The sequence below is a fragment of the Anser anser genome (assembly GCF_964211835.1).
Source record: "Anser anser genome assembly, chromosome: 1".
Classification (NCBI taxonomy): Eukaryota; Metazoa; Chordata; class Aves; order Anseriformes; family Anatidae; genus Anser; species Anser anser.
Window position 1 is genome coordinate 70,832,426 of NC_139720.1, and position 19,771 is coordinate 70,852,196.

The following is a 19,771-nucleotide window of genomic DNA, read 5'->3' on the forward strand; positions in this document are numbered from 1 at the left end:
AACTGACTTCCGGCACTTGTGATTAACAGTCAATTATTGAATATAAAGTACCATGAAATAATGCATGTTCACTTATAGTACATATTAGACCCATCTTATACGACAATTGTCACAGCCAAACATTAGAACAAAAACTTCATATAAAAGGAATGAAGTCAATGCACATCTATAGTATAGGGCATCAGAATTATTTACGTTAAAAGTCTTATCCTGAAAGTTTCCAAAACTATACCAGAGTCAAAAGTCTGCTTTTAAGCTTTTCAAGTAAGAGCTAATAGTCAGCTGTTTCTACTTGAAAAAGAAATGCCAGTGAGATGGACATCTGTATTCTGTATCTGCCAAGTTTACTCAGTGTGTGGCCACAGGTGTTGGCCCTGGTATTGTAGAAGCTAAGGGAGAAAGGCAAAAGTAATTGGCATTAAAAGCTGTATTAAAAGAAGGCACACAATATTCATTTCATGAAAATAATTTTAACTCTTAGCTCTTAGAAGCATGACATTTTTTCTCTGATTTGATTTTGACTATATACAGAAAACAAGAGGAAACGCATGATATTTTCTACAAAGTTAAAGGTTATGACCCTTTCGTCTAGCATTCTTGAAAACTGTAGAGTCTAACAAAGAGGTATAAGTGACAGGTGGACATTTGCAAACCTAAGGGGGGTGTTTAAGGAAAGGTTGGACAGTGGATGATATTGGTGGTAGGGGGGTTGGTTGGACCAGATGATCTTGGAGGTCTCTTCCAACCTTAATGATTCTATGATTCTAAGTAACATTTCCACTACTTAAATATTTCTGCATGAAGAGTACTGTTAAAATACTTTAAAGTAATTAAAAAAAAATTAAAAAAATAAGATCCACTAATTAAAATGTCAAGAGTTTATGATTTCCTTTAGCCAATCTGATACTCCATAAATCAGAAGGTTTTTAGGCAACATGTTTTATAACATAGCTAGCAAACATTTGAGTAGGATGTTACACACATACACACAAAAAAAAATAGGTTACCGTAAATTCTAGGAAGTAAAACGGAAAAATTTTGTATATGTGAGACATCAAGCGTGTATTTAATGATCTCGATGTTTGTGATGGAAGCAATTTTAATTCCATTTTCTAGCATCTAATTATATTTTCCAGTTTTGTTGTTATGTAACACAAACTACTCCACTAATATTGAAGTCAGCTAATATTTTCCAAGTAAGGGGCCATAACTACTCTAGAGCATAAGACAGTGTTAAATATGCATCTATTTGGCAAATTGGTGGTTTTATTTTAATGTGTTCTATGAAATTGATCATACTACAGTTATGCGATTTGAGAGACAGTCATGCAGACTATTAAATCTATATTCCTGCTAATGTCAAAATCAGGCTGATTTGAAGACCCTTAAAATTCTTCAAATTCAAAAAGCTCTGGAGCAGGCCTGAAGATACTTACCAGAGGAATTGTTGAACAGAAACATACTTCACACAAAATATCCCTGAACACAGCAAGATACTACAAGAAATGAAATGAAATTACCTGGATCATCTTGTAATGATCTTGATATTTAAGTAGCTTTTCTTTTTTTTCCTTCAAGAAATTCATTTCTAGAATACTATTTTTTTCCAGTAAATATTCTAATTCCTACAAAGGTTAGAAAATAAAATATGGAAAATTACGAACATTTTTGAATTGTGAAAATACAGATTCAGGTCATCATTCCAACTAGTTTCATTTCTGAAGATACGCCATTTCCTATCATAACTTCATAACAAAAACTGCAATTTTGAGAAGCATAAGGTATTTGAAGTCAAATATTTTCATATTTTTAATGGCTGCCGGCTTTATGCATTTGAAAAGCCTATTAAACACACTTTTAGAAAATATTTTCTCTCCAAAGGCAGAAATCCTGTTCCATACAGCCCTAATGATCTCTACCTACAGCTCCAGAATTACTAGAATTTTAACATCCTGTGCTAGTATCCCCCCTGCAAGAGCCAAGAGAGAGGAAGGAGAATGACCCTACTGACTAAACTCCAAAATTATTTGCTGTAGAAAGGGCTAAAGAGTTTTACATGCAGATGTTGCTCCTACCAAACCAATTCCTACAGGCAAGCTGCTAGCACCTTTTCAGTTGCTCAAAAGCAACTATTTTTGGAGCCCTGCAAGAAGCCATTTCAGAAACCTGCCAGATCACTGTACAGCTATTCAAACAAAAAGCAAAACGGAAAGGGTCAGAAGGAGGACAAAAGGAGCAGGTATGTTTAGTTCAGTCCTGCTTTTGGATGAAATAAGAACAGTTCCTGATATTCAAAGTCTGATTCAACTGTAGGGACAGAAACAGATTTTTCAACTCTTCTTCATTTACAGCCCAGCTCTCAGTATCTATTCTTAAAGTCTATGCTTATAGACTTATACCTTACCAACCTTCTTCCATACTTAACTCCTAGAAATATCAATCCACTCCAGGCCTTCCCATTCTTGGCTCATCCCCATACTCATGTTCATTTCCAACAATCCATTTCCTTCATCCCTAGCACATCTTGATAGCTATCAATGAACAGCATTAAGAATACAAGAAATTAAACCTTCTTACTTTCCAGCGTCTCATTGACCTCTGACTAGCTTAGATGCATAACTACACGCGTAGTCCTACTTGGTGTAGGACTATACCATATTCGTTGTGGAAGCAATATGAAGAATTTAGTTACCAGCACTCCTGGAGGAGGGAGGGGAGGAAGTATTACATATTATGTTCATATAGATAGCCAAAGGCTATCAACTTTCAACTTCAGTGACCGCATGCTCACTCCCAAAACACGGGCGAGCCACTATAAATACTAACTACATAGCTTTATGCTGAGATATCTTATCTTTCTCTATATCTTAAAAGAAAAAATGGGGGGGAATCATTTTTTTCCTAAAACTTAAGGCTCATTGCAAAAGATCTGACATGAAGAAAAAGTATTTTTGCTGAATTTGGATAATTTCTTTTAAATTTGCCTAATTTCTCCCAAAACAAATCTATAAATCTGACAGCTCAAACTATACTTAAATTCCATATAAATGTCAAATATTTATATGAAAAAACAGTCATACCTTTTTTGTTTTTATTTTTTCTTCTTCAGCAGTGCAAAGCTTGGTTTCTAGGTTTGCTACAGTTTGTTGAAGACAGCTCTTCAATTCGTTTTTTCTCCTTGTCTCATCATCATCTGTACCAATGGCTGATGTGACTAAGGATAAGTCTTCATTTAAATTCAAAGAGGCAACTTGAATATCTACTTGATTCTAAAGGAGATAGTAAAAGGGAATTTAACATTCAAGTCAAATTTTATTTCCAAATGAAATTGTAGATTTAAAAACTATAAACACTAAGGTTATTTATTTGTAACCACAATTCGCTGAAGTTAGCCATGAACACGTGTTCTATGTGCTGGCCAAGAAGAAAAGTCCAACAACAGAACAGTAGCTAGTAATTCTACCAGCATTCGGATCAATCCTTCCAATTTCCTCCACAGCTTTTCAAGAAATAATTTGGAGAAGGCTTAAGAAGGAGGATATTAGATATCTCAGATCTGAATGAGGTCAAAATACTAAAGAGAGGTGAGAAAGGGACAAAAATGAAACAAATCACTGGTCTCAAAGACTCAGACTTACAGCGAAATAAACTCTCCTTGGATTAGTCACGCTTACATTTTTGCCCAATGCAGACTACAAACAGCAGCCATGGTAAGGGAAGTGATTAAAAAGGATTCCAATTAAAAAACAGATTTATAAAACAGATTTATTTTTTTCTGAAATGAATATACTGGGGCTTGACTAAGAGAATAAGAGTAATCAGGACATGTCTACAACAGTTAATACTATTTCAGTAAATTGTACAAGTACAGAAATTGAAACAGGCTTCTTGAATATACAACGGAAAACAGATGGAACATAAACAAGACTGTATTTTAAGCAAAGTACAAAAATAAATCAGGTGAAATTTAAAGTATTTTGTATTATGATTAACAGAAATTCAAGTTGCCCCCCCCCCAAATTAAATAAACATTACTTGTTTATATAGCAACAAAGAAACTTCAAAGAAAAGAGATGGTAAATTAACTTCAACTGCCATTTTTATTCTAGCTTTTTGAAAGCCAACAGCACTTGAGATTCGGGGAGGGATGGTAAAAGAAACATCTCAGTATGTTTTTTTAAGACACAATTGACTGATATGACTTAATTCATTCCCCTAACACCTTTTATTCAAAACAGACCTTCAAATAATTGACTTTTTGGTTACTGAATAAGCATATCTAGATTCAAAAGAAAACAAACAAAATTACAGGGCTCAGTACTGGGGCCAGTTCTCTTTAATATCTTTATTGATGATCTGGATGAGGGGATCGAGTGCACCCTCAGTAATTTTGCAGACGACACCAAGTTAGGTGGATGTGTCGATCTGCTCGAGGGTAGGAAGGCTCTGCAGAAGGATAGGAGGATAGGATCTGGATGGACCAATGGGCTGAGGCCAACCGTACGAAGTTCAACAAGGCCAAGTGCCAGGTCCTGCACCTGGGGCACAACAACCCCAAGCAGCACTACAGGCTCAGAGATGAGTGGTTAGAAAGCTGCCTGGCAGAGAAGGACCTGGGAGTATTGGTTGATAGTCTACTGAATATGAGCCAGCAGTGTGCTCAGGTAGGCAAGAAGGCCAACAGCATCCTGGCTTGTAAAAGAAGCAGTGTGGCCAGCAGGTCTAGGGAGGTGATTGTCCCCCTGTACTCGGCTCTGGTGAGGCCGCACCTCGAGTACTGTGTTCAGTTTTGGGCCCCTCGCTACAAGAAGGACATGGAGGTGCTCGAGAGAGTCCAGAAAAGGGCAATGAAGCTGGTGAGCGGTCTGGAGAACACATCTTCCGAGGAGCAGCTGAGGGAGCTGGGATTGTTCAGCCTGGAGAAGACGAGGCTCAGGGGAGACCTTATTGCACTCTATAGGTACCTTAAAGGAGGCTGTAGCAAGGTGGGGATTAGTCTATTCTCCCACGTGCTCAGTGACAGGATGAGGGGGAATGGGCTATGGTTGTGCCAGGGGAGGTTTAGGTTGGATATTAGGAAGAACTTCTTTACTGAAAGGGTTGTTAGGCATTGGAATGGGCTGCCCAGGGAAGTGGTTGAGTCACCATCCCTGGAGGTCTTTAAAAGACGTTTAGATTTAGAGCTTAGTGATATGGTTTAGCGGATGACTTGTTAGTGTTAGGTCAGAGGTTGGACTAGGTGATCTTGGAGGTCTCTTCCAACCTAGATGATTCTGTGATTCTGTGAACAGAGATCTTGACTGTACATAGATGCACAAGATCCAGTAGATAAAGCAGACAAAGAAAACTGCAGTTTGTGCTCTCAATTTCACTTCTATCAGAAACAAAGAGAAGCTCAGTGTGCTAATCCTACTTCTGAGTAATACATCAGTCTTAAGACTGGCGCTTGCAAAAATGGTGACATTGGACCTTGCAAAGGTGAAGTTTAATATAAAATTTCAAGAGGTGTTGAAGACAGAGTTATAGAAAAATACAGTTCTCTTAACATCCTCCAACAGGCAAAAGAATACTTTATTATAGTTTTATGCCCACCACCCTCCTTTAGTCTTATTCAGACGAGCAAAGTCTGACCTCCATTTCAAGATAATGTTAAGAGACTTATCAACTTTTCTTCTCTCCTTAGAAATGCTTCATAATGTTGTATTCTTTAGTTTGTATTATTTCCTACATTAAAAAGACAGCAAATTGTTTTTTGGAAGCATGGGTCTGTCCAGAACAAATAAAAACTAAAAAAAGCCTGAAAACAGAATTTCAGAATGATTATTCAGAAGTAGCAAAGCATATTATATATTTTCATTCACACTACCCTATCAGATATTTCTTAGCTTAAAAAAATGCACCTAAGCCTTAGTATGCTGGAATATCTAAAGTGCTCTTTCCAGAGAATAGAGGTAAAAGCTAAAGATTTTGGCCTAGATCAGACAGAAAGGATACAGATCATTCATATTTCACTGTTAGCTGAAACCAAAAGTTGGATCTGTTGTGGCTGAAAAAAAGCATATTTTCATCATCCTGCTTGCAATAGTAATTGGCTGATCAAAACACTGCCAGGGAGGTAGATGAAGAGCTTAAGGCAGAAAATTACCCTATCTGGCATCAGAAAAAAAAAAAAAAAAAAAAGAAAGCTGCATCAATTCTCAGCAGAATTTCAGCTACAAATGGAGATCAAGATGACAATTAAGACTTTTTTTTTTTTTTTTAGTTTTGTGATCTGCCACAATCTTTAAACTCATGCAGGAAAAAAACAGAACTGAAAAAAATAACACTATATACAATATTTCTCAAAACCATGGTGGCAGATTCTCCTGGAAATTATACTACGGCACTTGGAAAACAAAGAAGTGATTAGTGACAGCCAACAAAGCTTCACTACGGGCAAATTATGCCTGACAAATCTGGTGGCCTTCTACAGTGGGGTTACAGCACAGGTCAAAAAGGGAAGAGCAACTGACATCATCTACCTGGACCTGTGCAAAGCATTTGACACTGTCCTGCACAACATCCTTGCTTCTAAATTAGAGGGACATGGACTTGACAGATGGACCACTCAGTGAATAAGAAATTGGCTGGCTGGTCACATTCAAAGAGTTACAGTCAACAGCTCAACATCCAGGTGGAGACCAGTAATGAGTGATGATCCTCAGTGTTCTGTATTGTAGCTGTGATTATTTAATGTCTTTGTCAGTGACATGGACAGTGGGATTAAGTGCACCCTCAGGAATTTTGCAGATGACACCAGGCTGAGCAGTGCAGTTAACACACTGTAGGGAAGGGATGCCATCCATGGGGACCTTGGCAGGCTTGAGAGGTGGGTCCATGCAAACCTCATGAAGTTCAACAAGGCCAAGTGCAAGGTCCTGCACCTGAAGACCAACCATATCCTAGGCTGCATGAAAAGAAGAAGCGTGGCCATCAGGTCAAGGGAGGTGATTGTCCTTCTCTACTCTGCTCTTATGAGACCCCACCTAAGTATTGCGTTCAGCTCTGGGTCCCCAAAGATAAGAAGGACATGGACATATTGAAGCAAGTCCAGAGGAGAGCCACAAAGATGATCAGAGGGTTGGAGTACCTCTGCTAATGAAGACAGGCTGAGAGAGCTGGAGTTGTTCAACTTGGAGAAGAGAAGGCTCCCAAGAGGCCTTATAGCAGCCATCCAGTACCTAAAGAGGGCCTAGAAGAAAGATGAGGAGAGGCTCTTTATCAGTGAGCGTAGCAATAGGACAAGGGGTAATTGTTTTAGACTAAAAGAGGGTAGATTTAGATTAGATATTCAGAAGAAATTATTTGCTATGAGTGTAGTGAGGCACTGGAACAGGTTGCTCAGAGAAGCTGTCAACGTCCCACTCCTGAAAGGGTTCAAGGCCTGGATGGGTGGGGCTTTGGACAACCTGATCTAGTGGAAAGCATCCCAGTATTCTGATTCTCTGAATATAAAAGAATAAAAATAAAATTAATTCCAATTAAGGAAAAAAAAAAGTGATAATTCTCTAATACTAAAACCACTTGAAAAAAACATAAAATTATGACAATTCTGTAATCTTTACAGGTTTAGCAGCAATAAAATAACCTTTCTTCTATTGTTTCCGACATTCATCCCTGACACTATCAGCATGTCTTTAACATTTTAATAGCTCTTAAACACACTTCTCTCTTGCAGTCCACACCAAAGTAGTACAGTGTCTCCCAGTCAGAGGATTTAAACACCATTTGCTTACACTCCACACTCCTAAAGAAACGAAAATTATTTTACTTCAGAGTCTAACTCACAGAAATCATCCAAAGGACAGCTTTTGTTCTTAAAACATAATTAATCTAATTTTGCACAAAAAAAGATACAATGCCAAGATATTTAATACATAAAGTTTCCATATTGAAACAAAAATTGCTGCTTTACCTGTTCTTTAAGTACAGCTGGGTTTATAACATTGGCTGTTTGACTAGCTGTTGCCACATTATCATTTGATAAAGTGAATGAGTCAGGAGGAACCAGGCAGGATGAAGGCACAGAGTGCTCCAGAAGAACATCAGGAGAAACATTCCGAGATATATGGACTTCAGATACTAAAGCAAGAAATAAAAACAAAAAACAAACATGAAGACGCATTCAAAAATTAACTCTGTTTCTGAAATTTAAACCTAGCAAAACACATCACAGTAGCAACAAGTAAAATAAAGCTTAAATGTAATTAATACTGGAGTGTAAGTTCTTTCATAGAAATTTCCAGTTATGCCATAAAAAAACTGTACAGAGGATCATTATCAACCCATCACTACAGAAACTGGAGCATTTTTATGACAGACTCAGATACAAACTAAGAAAAAGGAGAAGAGAAAGCTTTGCATACATTTTTAATGTAATAACAAAATCCCACAATCTTTTATATGGCCAGCTACAGGTATGCCTTTATAGAAGAGGAAAAAATGTTTACATTAAGAATCTGAAAAAGGTTAAAATGTTACTTAACAAAACTTCCTAATACAGCTAGTGACTCATCAGGCTATACAGAGATGAAATTGACAACACTGCATTTGTCCAGTTCTTCACATCAAATATTTGTTTCAGCCTGAGCAGCCATGTCTGTTAAATATTTTATGAAACAAAAGAACTATTAAGTCTGACATTTTCTCTGAAATCACGTAGTGACAACAAGTTGATAATGCAAACCTGAAATTTCTGACAAGAGACTTTTCTGCTATAGATAAGTACTTCTGTGCAAACAAAATGTATATGCAGTTGCATTAGAAGAAGCCACTCATTATCATTAATACATCTGGTGAACTGTAGATTCCACTACCGCTGAGCAAGGCCCCTCAGTATCACTGTTTAATGAAGCACACATACACAAAGCAAACAAGCATATACATACATTCAACTAGTGGCATTCAAAATGACAATCTATTCCTTGAAACCAGATATGCTGTGTCCCATCTCCTTTACCTCCCCAGCTGTGGGATTCAGGTAAAGATAGAGGAACATGCAAACCTTTATCTACCAAAAAGAAGAAAGAAAACAGACCACCAGACAGAAAAATATCAGGATCCTAATTGCAGCAACAGTGGGTTGGAGAGGAGAAAAACATAAAATAGAAACTGAATAAAAAGCCTAGAGAGGAATAATTCAGCAAAAAGAAAAGGATCCAGTTTAGGTAACCAGGACAAAACAAAACAGGACTGGGACAGAACAACATCTTTAACTCTTCTTCAGAATCTTAAATGTGACTTTTTAGGCTTCCTTTATGTACCTCAAGGTACCTGTGAAATCCACTGAAGTATTCTATTCATCTTTTCCCTCCCCTTCCAAAAGCGAATGCCTGTTGACAAAGAAAATGCAGCTTCCTAAAGCAATTACCTACTCTGTTAGTTCAAGTGACAGAGGAGATAACAGAAGACTACCTTTTTAGCTCCTAAAAAAATGTTTAAAAAAAAAATCAACAGGGTCTCGGTTTTACGCTATCACTTAATAACCTGAACTCCAGTTTGAAATCTGTTTCTAACAGACGGAACATCAACTAAAGCAATGCACCAGATAATTCTGACTGAGCAGACGAGCTGCTTACGAAAAGTATTAACTCAAAAAGGAAAACCTAACATAACTCTGATCCTCATTTATCCTTTGGTCATGATCATTATGGTATAGACATTGCTCACACAGATAATTTATCACAGAAGTTAAAAAAAAAAAAAAAGAAACTGTTATGAACAAGAAATGGGGACTCAGAGATTAATGCTTAATGTACTCAAATATTTTGGGTTTCCAATACTAGACATAACACTTATTTTTTCAGATAATATGATTTTAACAATAATATAACAATATATATTATATATATTATATTATATATATATTATATTGTTATAAAATAATACGATTTTTAATCAAACTGAGTTTTCAGTGATTTCAGTCACAATAATGATTGCTCAGCATTTTGAGGGGGAAGAAAAACTCCTAACTTGTCAAAAGAAAGACTGAGAAGTGAGAAGCAACAATGGGTGACCACCTCTGGTTTAAACTCGTTCAACTAAAGACATGACCTTGCAGAAGACAAGAAATTAAGGCAAGTCTCCAAAGTATCACTCAGCCTTTCTTTCCTTTTTTTTTTTTAAATAAATAAATAAATAAAAAGCCTTCCTTTCACTTTCAGCAATATTAAGAACTTACATGTTAAACTAGAATTACATTTGCTGTCTAATTCAAGCTCTCTTAATTCATTCTACTTGCATATACACTTGATGGAATTGTATTAGTATTTTAGCTCAGCTCAAAATGTGCTTTTGGAGATGACCTTTCCCTCTTTCCTGCTCACCATACCACTGTTATCATAATGGAACAGTTTCAGAACCCCCGAAACAAAGACTTCCCTCTGATAAAACTGCTAGACTGCATTCCAGTAGCTAATGGACCTTCAAGTGCACAGGACCAAGCTGCAATTAGTCTGCAGTAAAAGTCCTGAAGCTCATTAGTATGGATATGAACTCAAAGCCACTTTACAGATCCTGTCATCATCAATTTCTACACCACCTGCTATGATAGACAGCCACTCTGATATTAACAAAAAATTTATCCTTCCACAGTATTGTGCCCTGATTCTAGACACATCCTTTAGCTTCAAGTAAGCTATGCAGTAGTTCTGCAGTCCTGATGAATTTCCGAAGAATATATATGTTGTTCATTGATTAAAGCTACAGTATTATAAAGGAAAGGAGCACATATTCAGTTACAGGTATGTCAAAAGTCATATACCCAAGAAGGCTGATATAAGATGCAGATATAAATGGCTGCCAGAGCTGAACTGATAATTTGTGGACCTTTGACTTCACATTAAAAATATTCTACAATACGTTTGTATGTAAGAACTGACAAAGTCATGCAGTTTATTAATAGAAGCACAGATCAGTAACAGTCTGCAATCCTTGCCCGCACAAGAAAAATTATTTATCTTCAGTGATGAAGTTTAAGGTTGCTTCTCTACATGTACCAGTTTACAGCAGTAGATCAAAATATAAAGAAAAAAATCTTAAAATCTTTCAAGATGCTATCTTACAGTTTGTTGCAAAAAGCTCTTCTCCAAATTTTATTCTGCCAAAGGGAATCTGTTCTAGAAAATAAGTAGATACACTATTCCAATATCTGAAGTCTAAGGACATAGGGAAATATTAATTTCCTAAATTCTTATGTAAACTTTATAACAGCCACCAAATTCTGTAGCCATTTAGTTGAGCATTAAAAGAAAGTCTTTCAGTATTCAAATGACTACAAAACATACAGAAACTGAGAAATCATTCCCAACATATTTTAAAAAATATGAAAAAGTATACATAGGCCTTGTCAGAAGCCTAATTCTAAAACAAATTGCAAAGGAATGCTGATAGAGATATAGCTTGTATGAAATAATATTGTCAGAGATCCTGTTAAGGTATAATTTAAAAAAAATACTCACGTATCGAACCTAATATTATACTTTTCTTACACTAAAGGTCTCCTGGATTGCTTGTGCCCTGCTGTATTGTCCTTCCAGCAGATCCTGGGATGCTTAACACTCCCCATGAGGACCAGGGCCTGTAAATGTGAGGCTTCTTCGAGATATCTGAAGAAGGCCTCATCTAGAGCAGGCAGATGCAGCCATGTCAGCTATGTTGGCCTGCCCACTAATCCTGACCCTGACAGTTCTTGACTGATCACCTCCCTCAAAACAGAGCTCTGTGCCTTCCAGCTGCTCTCTTACATCAAGGGCAACTCCTTCTCGCCTTTGCTTCTTAAGAGGCACACGTGTATCCATTGCAGCATTTCAGTCATGTGGCATATCCTCATCATGTTTTTATGATCCCAATGCACAGACTTCTAATTCCCCGTTTGTTCCCCATGCAGTGTGTTTTGATGTACAGGTCACTTCAGAGAGGTGTCCAGTTGTGCTTGTTTCCCAGAAACATGAGATCTTTCCCCATAATGCTGTCCCATGTCTTATGTTGTCTTATGTTCTTATTTGTGAGTACACTTGGGGTGATCCTCTTTCAGCCTTGTTTTGTTGAGTACAGTTTCTCTTCTATTCCCGTCAAGCCAGAACCTTTGCTTGCCAAATCTATCCACCATTTTCTCTCTTGGTCACTCAGTCAGTCTCTCCCTCCTTATTTCCTAGTTTAAAGTTTTTTGTTTCTTTAAAAAAAAAAAAAAGTTGGCAGTATGTTGAGAGATGCACTTTGCATTACTTGGGTAGATTCTGTCTCTTCCAAGACATCATCAATCCTCAGAAATGGCCCCATAGTCATAGAAAGCAAAACTATGTTGGCCAGCACTGGCTGCACAACCAGTTGTTAACCTACAGTCATTGACTGTAAACAGAATGGAAGTGACAGAGTCCTTTCTATAATTCCCTCTGTTATAAAGTTAATCTTAAGCAATTCTTAATTGCTGTTGTTACAAAAGAAACATTGTCATCACTGATGTGTAACTGAAACAAACGGCAACAGAATGAACTGTTTCTGTGTATGAATACGTATTCAAATTAAAAATACTGAATAAAGATAAATTACCCAATCTGAAGCAATAATTTTCTGACCAACTTGGAATGGCTTATTTTTAAACCAATACCACTTCCAGATAAATGATTTAAAACTGTCTTGGTACCCACTGTGTGCTGGGAAAACCCTATTGTCCTGGTTCCAGTTGGGACAGAGTTAATTTTCCTCCTAGTAGCTGGTAGGGTGCTATGTTTTGGATTAGGATGAGAAGAGCGCTGATAACATGCTGATGTTTTAATTGTTGCAGAGCAGTGCTTACACCAAGCCAAGGACTTTTCGGCTTCTCACTCTGTCCTGCCAGCGAGCAGGCTAGGGGTGCAGCAGGAGCTGGGAGGGGACAGACCCAGGACAGCTGACCCAAACTGGCCAAAGGGGTATTCCATACCAACTGACGTCATGCTAAACAATATATAGGGGTGGCTGGCCGGGGTGGGGGGGCCGGCTGCTCGGGGATAGGCTGGGCATCGGTCAGCGGGTGGTGAGCAATTGCATTGTGCATCACTTGTTTCGTACACATTATTATTATTAATACTATTATCATTATTATTATTATTATTTTCCTGTCTTAATAAACTGTCTTCATCTCAACTCACAGGCTTCACTTTCCCGTTTCTCTCCCCCATCCCAGAGAAGGAGGGGGGAGGGTGAGCGAACGGCTGTGTGGTGTTTAGCTGCCAGCCGGGTTAAACCACAACAGTCCTTTTGGCACCCAACGTGGGGCACGAAGGGTTGAGATAACGATAGATTTGACCAGAGTGTGTTAAACTAAAATTGGTATAAGTGTTGGATCTGCTTAATAGTTGCTAGTCACGATGTTGATTGCCTTAATCTCAAGTCTGCTGTGCCTGTTTTCCAAATTGAGTTTTATAGCACGTTACTTTCTGTATGTGCTCCCTGTTGCACTGTTTATCCTTTCTGGGCCCTGGTTTAAGATTGTTATGGTACTGTGCGGTGTAACAATGGCTTATGAAATGATGAGATTTCTGGTCATGACTCTAACCTGGTATTTGTACTCAGCACTGTCATCGACTCTATACTTTGGAAACCATGTCTCGGAAACTATTAGCAATTACACCTATTGCCTTTTTTCATCAGGGAGCCAATCTGTGGAGGGGACAGGGGAAGATATTTTTTCCTACCTGTTCACTCTCCCTTTCTCCTTCACCACTCTCTTATCCCCCGAGCTAGTTACGGTGGTTCTCCAAGATGTTGAATATCCTTGGGATACTCAGACCAGCAAGTTCTTGTTGTTATGTCTCCTGAATACGCTTCAGGTTTTGTTTAAGGTTAAACAACTACTTAGGAATCTCATCCGGAGATCTGTCTTGAGGCGGGATAGTTGCAAGTGACAGGGAGTGTGGGAGGATATGGGCAGGTTTCTAGAGCAGTGGTCACCTCCAGTGTTTTGGACATTCACCCCTGAACAACTGCAAAATCCCAAAAAGCTGGCAGAATGCTTGAAAAAAAGGTGTCATGACTCTGGCAGTTCCAAAGTGACACAAATCACTGTAGCGTGCTGGGGTCTGGCTTGTGCCTATCGAGCTGCAACTGATGCTACTATCAACCTAGCGACAGACCCTGCAGCCGCTCCAGCTCCTGCAGCCACTCCAGCTCCTGCAGCCGCTCCAGTTCCAGCTCCTGCAGCCGCTCCAGTTCCAGCTCCTGCAGCCGTTCCAGTTCCAGCCCCTGCAGCAGCTCCAGCTCGTTCAGCTGCTCCCACTCCTGCGTCTGGGTCAGAGAAACGAGCTGTAGCAGTGCAAGTTGACCCCGCAGAGGGTATTCCAACCCCTGTGGCAGACCCTGTGGCTGGGTCAGAGAAACGAGCTGTAGCAGTGCAAGTTGCCCCTGTAGACAAGGTGAAAAAATGGTATAGAGATTGAGGTCATTTAGAATGCAGACAGTCTTCTGCTAGGTCTGGGTATAGAGAAGACGAGGCTGGGCCATCAGAGGTGCAGGAGGATGAAGATGAGGATGAGGATGTTGAAAAATCAACAGTAACTACCCGAACCCTATACCAGCGTGAGCTACGAGATGTGCAAAAAGATTTTGGTCGCTGTATAGGTGAGCAGCTTGTCACCTGGCTGCTCCGGTGCTGGGACACCAGAGCCAATTGTGTGGAATTAGAGGGCAGGGAAGCCAGGTGGCTGGGATCCCTTGCTAGGGACGCATGCATTGACAAAGCAATTGGAGATGGAGCACGATCTCACAGCCTCTGGAGGCGTCTCCTGTCAGCTGTGAAGGAAAGGTATCCCTTCAAGGAAGAACTTGTATGTCTACCAGGTAAGTGGACCACCATGGAGAAGGGAAATCAGTACCTGAAGGAATTAGCCGTACGGGAAGTAATTTATAAGGACCTAGACGACGCACAAATATCCACAGATCCAGATGAAGTCCAGTGTACACGACCCATGTGGCGGAAGTTTGTACGGAGTGCACCATCATCATATGCCAGCTCATTGGCAATACTAGCCTGGAGAGAGGATGAGGGACCCACAGTGGATGAATTGGCTAAACAACTCCGGCAGTACGAAGAAAGTCTCTCCTCTTCCCTACAGGCCTGCGTCTCGGCTGTGGAGAAACTCTCTGAGGAGTTCCACCAACTTAAAGAGAATTTATCTTCCCCTCCACCGGAACGAACCAGTGTCCACCAACTAAAAGAGAATACCTTGGAGAAACTTTCTGAAGAGGTCCCCCAACTTAAAGAAAGTTTATTTTCCTCCCCACCTGTACAAACCAGTGTCTCAGCTATTAGGGGTAAACGTTCATCTGTGCAAGGAAGACAATACGGTGGGCACACACCCCGCGCCACCCTGTGGTTTTACCTACGTGACCATGGAGAGGACATGAGAAAATGGGATGGAAAATCTACTGCGACCCTAGAGGCATGGGTACGTGAGTTGCAAAAGAAAACAATTGGGAAAAAGGGGTTCTCTGAAAAGTTTGCTGCTCCAACTTCCAGCAGGCAGTCCTTTAAACACAGAAACGAAGATTCTGACCAGGACTAGAGGAGCCCTGCCTCCAGCCAGGGGGAGGAAAGGGACAATCGAGTTTATTGGACTGTGTGGATTCGATGGCCTGGCACGTCAGACGCACAGAAGTAGGCTTTATTAGACACTGGTGCACAATGTACCCTAATGCCATCAAGCTATAAAGGGCCAGAGCCCATCTGTATTTATGGCATGACGGGGGGATCCCAGAAGTTAACTGTATTGGAGGCTGAAGTGAGTCTAACCGGAAATGAGTGGCAAAAGCACCGTATTTTGACTGGCCCGGATGCCCCGTGCATCCTTGGCATAGACTATCTTAGAAGAGGATATTTCAAGGACCCAAAAGGGTTCCGGTGGGCTTTTGGCATAGCTGCCTTAGAGACAGAGGACATTAAACAGCTATCTACCTTGCCCGGTCTCTCAGAGGACCTTTCTGTTGTGGGGTTGCTGAGGGTTGAAGAACAGCAAGTGCCGATCGCTACCACAACTGTGCACCGGCGGCAATATTGCACCAACCGAGACTCCCTGATTCCCATCCATAAGCTAATTCGTCAACTGGAGAGCCAAGGAGTGATCAGCAAGACTCATTCACCTTTTAATAGTCCCATATGGCCAGTGCGAAAGTCTAATGGTGACTGGAGACTAACAGTGGACTATCGTGGCCTGAATGAAGTCACACCACCACTGAGTGCTGCAGTGCCGGACATGCTAGAACTCCAGTATGAACTGGAATCAAAGGCAGCCAAGTGGTATGCCACAATTGATATCGCTAATGCATTTTTCTCCATCCCTCTAGCAGAAGAGTGCAGGCCACAGTTTGCTTTCACTTTGCTTTCACTTATTCGTCCAATATACTTGGAATCGGCTGCCCCAGGGGTGGAAACATAGCCCTACCATTTGCCATGGACTGATCCAGTCTGCTCTGGAGCAGGGGGAAGCTCCTGAACACCTGCAGTACATCGATGAATATCATTGTGTGGGGTGACACTGCAGAGGAAGTTTTCGAGAAGGGAAGAAAATAGTCCAAATCCTTCTGAAGGCCGGTTTTGCCATAAAACAGAATAAAGTTAAAGGACCTGTATGACAGATCCAGTTTTTAGGAATAAAATGGCAAGATGGACGTCGTCAAATCCCAATGGATGTGATCAACAAAATAACAGCTATGTCTCCACCAACTAGCAAAAAAGAAACACAAACTTCCCTAGGTGTCGTGGGGTTTTGGAGAATGCATATTCCAAATTACAGTCTGATTGTAAACCCACTCTACCAAGTAACCCGTAAGAAGAATGCTTTTGAATGGGGCCCTGAGCAACGACAAGCCTTTGAACAAGTTAAGCAGGAAATAGTTCATGCAGTAGCCCTCGGGCCAGTCCGAACAGGACCAGATGTAATTAATGTGCTCTACACCGCAGCCGGGGAGAACGGTCCCACCTGGAGCCTCTGGCAGAAAGAACCTGGGGAAACTCGAGGTCAACCCCTGGGGTTTTGGAGTCGGGGATACAGAGGATCTGAGGCCCGCTATACTCCAACCGAAAAGGAGATATTAGCAGCATATGAAGGAGTTCGATCTGCTTCGGAAGTGGTCGGTACTGAAGCGCAGCTCCTCCTGGCACCCCGACTGCCGGTACTAGGCTGGATGTTCAAAGGAAGGGTCCCCTCTACACATCATGCAACTGATGCTACATGGAGCAAGTGGGTTGCACTGATTACTCAGCGGGCTCGAATAGGAAACCCCAGTCATCCAGGAATCTTGGAGGTGATTATGGACTGGCCAGAAGGCAAATACTTTGGGATATCATCAGAGGAGGAGGTGGTTCGTGCTGAAGAAGCCCCACTGTACAACAAGCTACCAGAAAATGAAAAGAAATATGCCCTGTTCACTGATGGGTCCTGTCGTATTGTGGGAAAGCATCAGAGATGGAAAGCTGCTGTATGGAGTCCTACACGACGAGTTGCAGAAGCTGCTGAGGGAGAAGGTGAATCGAGTCAGTTTGCAGAAGTGAAAGCCATTCAGCTGGCTTTAGATATTGCTGAATGAGAAAAGTGGCCAGTTCTCTATCTCTACACTGATTCATGGATGGTAACAAATGCCCTGTGGGGGTGGTTACAGCAATGGAAGCAGAACAACTGGCAGCGCAGGGGCAAGCCCATCTGGGCCGCTGCATTGTGGCAAGATATTGCTGCCCGGGTAGAGAACTTGGTTGTAAAGGTACGCCATGTAGATGCTCATGTGCCCAAGAATCGGGCTACTGAAGAACATCAAAACAACCAGCAGGTGGATCAGGCTGCTAAGATTGAAGTGGCTCAGGTGGACCTGGACTGGCAACATAAAGGTGAATTATCTATAGCCCGATGGGCCCATGACACCTCAGGCCATCAAGGTAGAGATGCAACATACAGATGGGCTCGTGATCTAGGGGTGGACCTGACCATGCACACTCTAGCACAGGTTATTCATGATTGTGAAACATGTGCTGCAATCAAGCAAGCCAAACGGTCAAAGCCTCTTTGGTATGGAGGACGATGGCTGAAATATAAATATGGAGAGGCCTGGCAGATTGATTACATCACCCTCCCTCAAACCCGCAACGGCAAGCGCCATGTACTTACAATGGTGGAAGCAACCACCGGATGGCTGGAAAAATATCCTGTGCCCCATGCCACCGCCCGGAACACTATCCTGGGCCTTGAAAAGCAAGTCCTATGGCGACATGGCACCCCAGAGAGAACTGAGTCAGACAATGGGACTCGTTTCCGAAACAGCCTTATAGACACTTGGGCCAAAGAACATGGTATTGAGTGGGTGTATCACATCTCCTATCAGGCACCAGCCTCTGGGAAAGTTGAACGATACAATGGACTGTTAAAGACTACACTGAAAGCAATGGGTGCTGGGACATTCAAAAATTGGGATGCACATTTGGCAAAGGCCACCTGGTTAGTCAATACTAGGGGATCTGCCAACCGAGCTGGACCTGCCCAATCAAACCTGTTACGCACTGTAGAAGGGGATAAAGTTCCTGTAGTGCACGTAAGAAACATGCTGGGTAAAACAGTCTGGGCTACTCCTGCCTCAGGAAAAGGCAAACCCATTCGTGGAATTGCTTTTGCCCAGGGACCTGGATGCACTTGGTGGGTAATGCAAAAGAATGGGGAGGTCCGGTGTGTACCTCAAGGGGATTTAATACTGGGTGAGAATAGCCCATGAGTTGAATAGCAGTATGTTAATTATTATATAATACTGTATGTCATCATTACCATGATTGCTATATATCATAGATGAAAATGGTGATTAATTAGAATATATTGGAAAGAGTGTAACCTGAGCATGACATAAATGGTATGGAATAAGGGGTGGATATCTGTCCTGGTTCCAGTTAGGACAGAGTTAATTTTCCTCCTAGCAGCTGGTAGGGTGCTATGTTTTGGATTAGGATGAGAAGAGGGCTGATAACATGCTGATGTTTTAATTGTTGCAGAGCAGTGCTTACACCAAGCCAAGGACTTTTCAGTTTCTCGCTCTGTCCTGCCAGCGAGCAGGCTAGGGGTGCAGCAGGAGCTGGGAGGGGACAGACCCAGGACAGTTGACCCAAACTGGCCAAAGGGGTATTCCATACCATCTGACGTCATGCTAAACAATATATAGGGGTGGCTGGCCGGGGTGGGGGGGCCGGCTGCTTGGGGATAGGCTGGGCATCGGTCAGCGGGTGGTGAGCAATTGCATTGTGCATCACTTGTTTCATACACATTATTATTATTAATACTATTATCATTATTATTATTATTATTTTCCTGTCTTAATAAACTGTCTTTATCTCAACTCACAGGCTTCATTTTCCCGTATCTCCCCCCCATCCCAGAGACGGAGGGGGGAGGGTGAGCGAACGGCTGTGTGGTGTTTAGCTGCCAGCCGGGTTAAACCACAACACCTATTCTGTTGTTAAAATACGAAGTTTTAGCACAAATGATTTGGTATACTGAAATACATAAACCAAAATTAAAAATGGTAATAAAAAGCCATGCTATTTTAAGGTGTTTCTGGTAGCATAAGAATGTTTATTCTAGGATGAATATCTCTAACACAAAATAGTCAAGTGCACTTATGATAGAGATATAAGTCTTCCATTTACTCAATGGTTTTCACAAAAAACTACAACCTCCTGCAGTTGATCCTGTAAAGTTACACAGATTGGAGAACTGCAGAATAA

General features: G+C 40.9%; 1 protein-coding gene across 20 annotated transcripts in view; it reads right to left on the bottom strand.

The window, feature by feature from the left end:
• CCDC91 (coiled-coil domain containing 91) overlaps positions 1–19,771 on the bottom strand; it is a 336,822-nt gene that overhangs the window by 186,009 nt on the left and 131,042 nt on the right. For 15 of the 20 annotated variants that reach the window (XM_083819591.1, XM_083819585.1, XM_083819599.1 and 12 more), the window contains 3 exons: positions 7,955–8,121; positions 3,081–3,269; positions 1,521–1,625 (listed from right to left, as the gene is read on the bottom strand). In XM_083819591.1, the coding sequence (XP_083675717.1) occupies positions 1,521–1,625; positions 3,081–3,269; positions 7,955–8,121 (461 nt within the window). The remainder of the gene's footprint in view (positions 1–1,520; positions 1,626–3,080; positions 3,270–7,954; positions 8,122–19,771) is intronic. The other 5 variants (XM_083819588.1, XM_083819586.1, XM_083819589.1 and 2 more) reach the window with 2 other exon arrangements.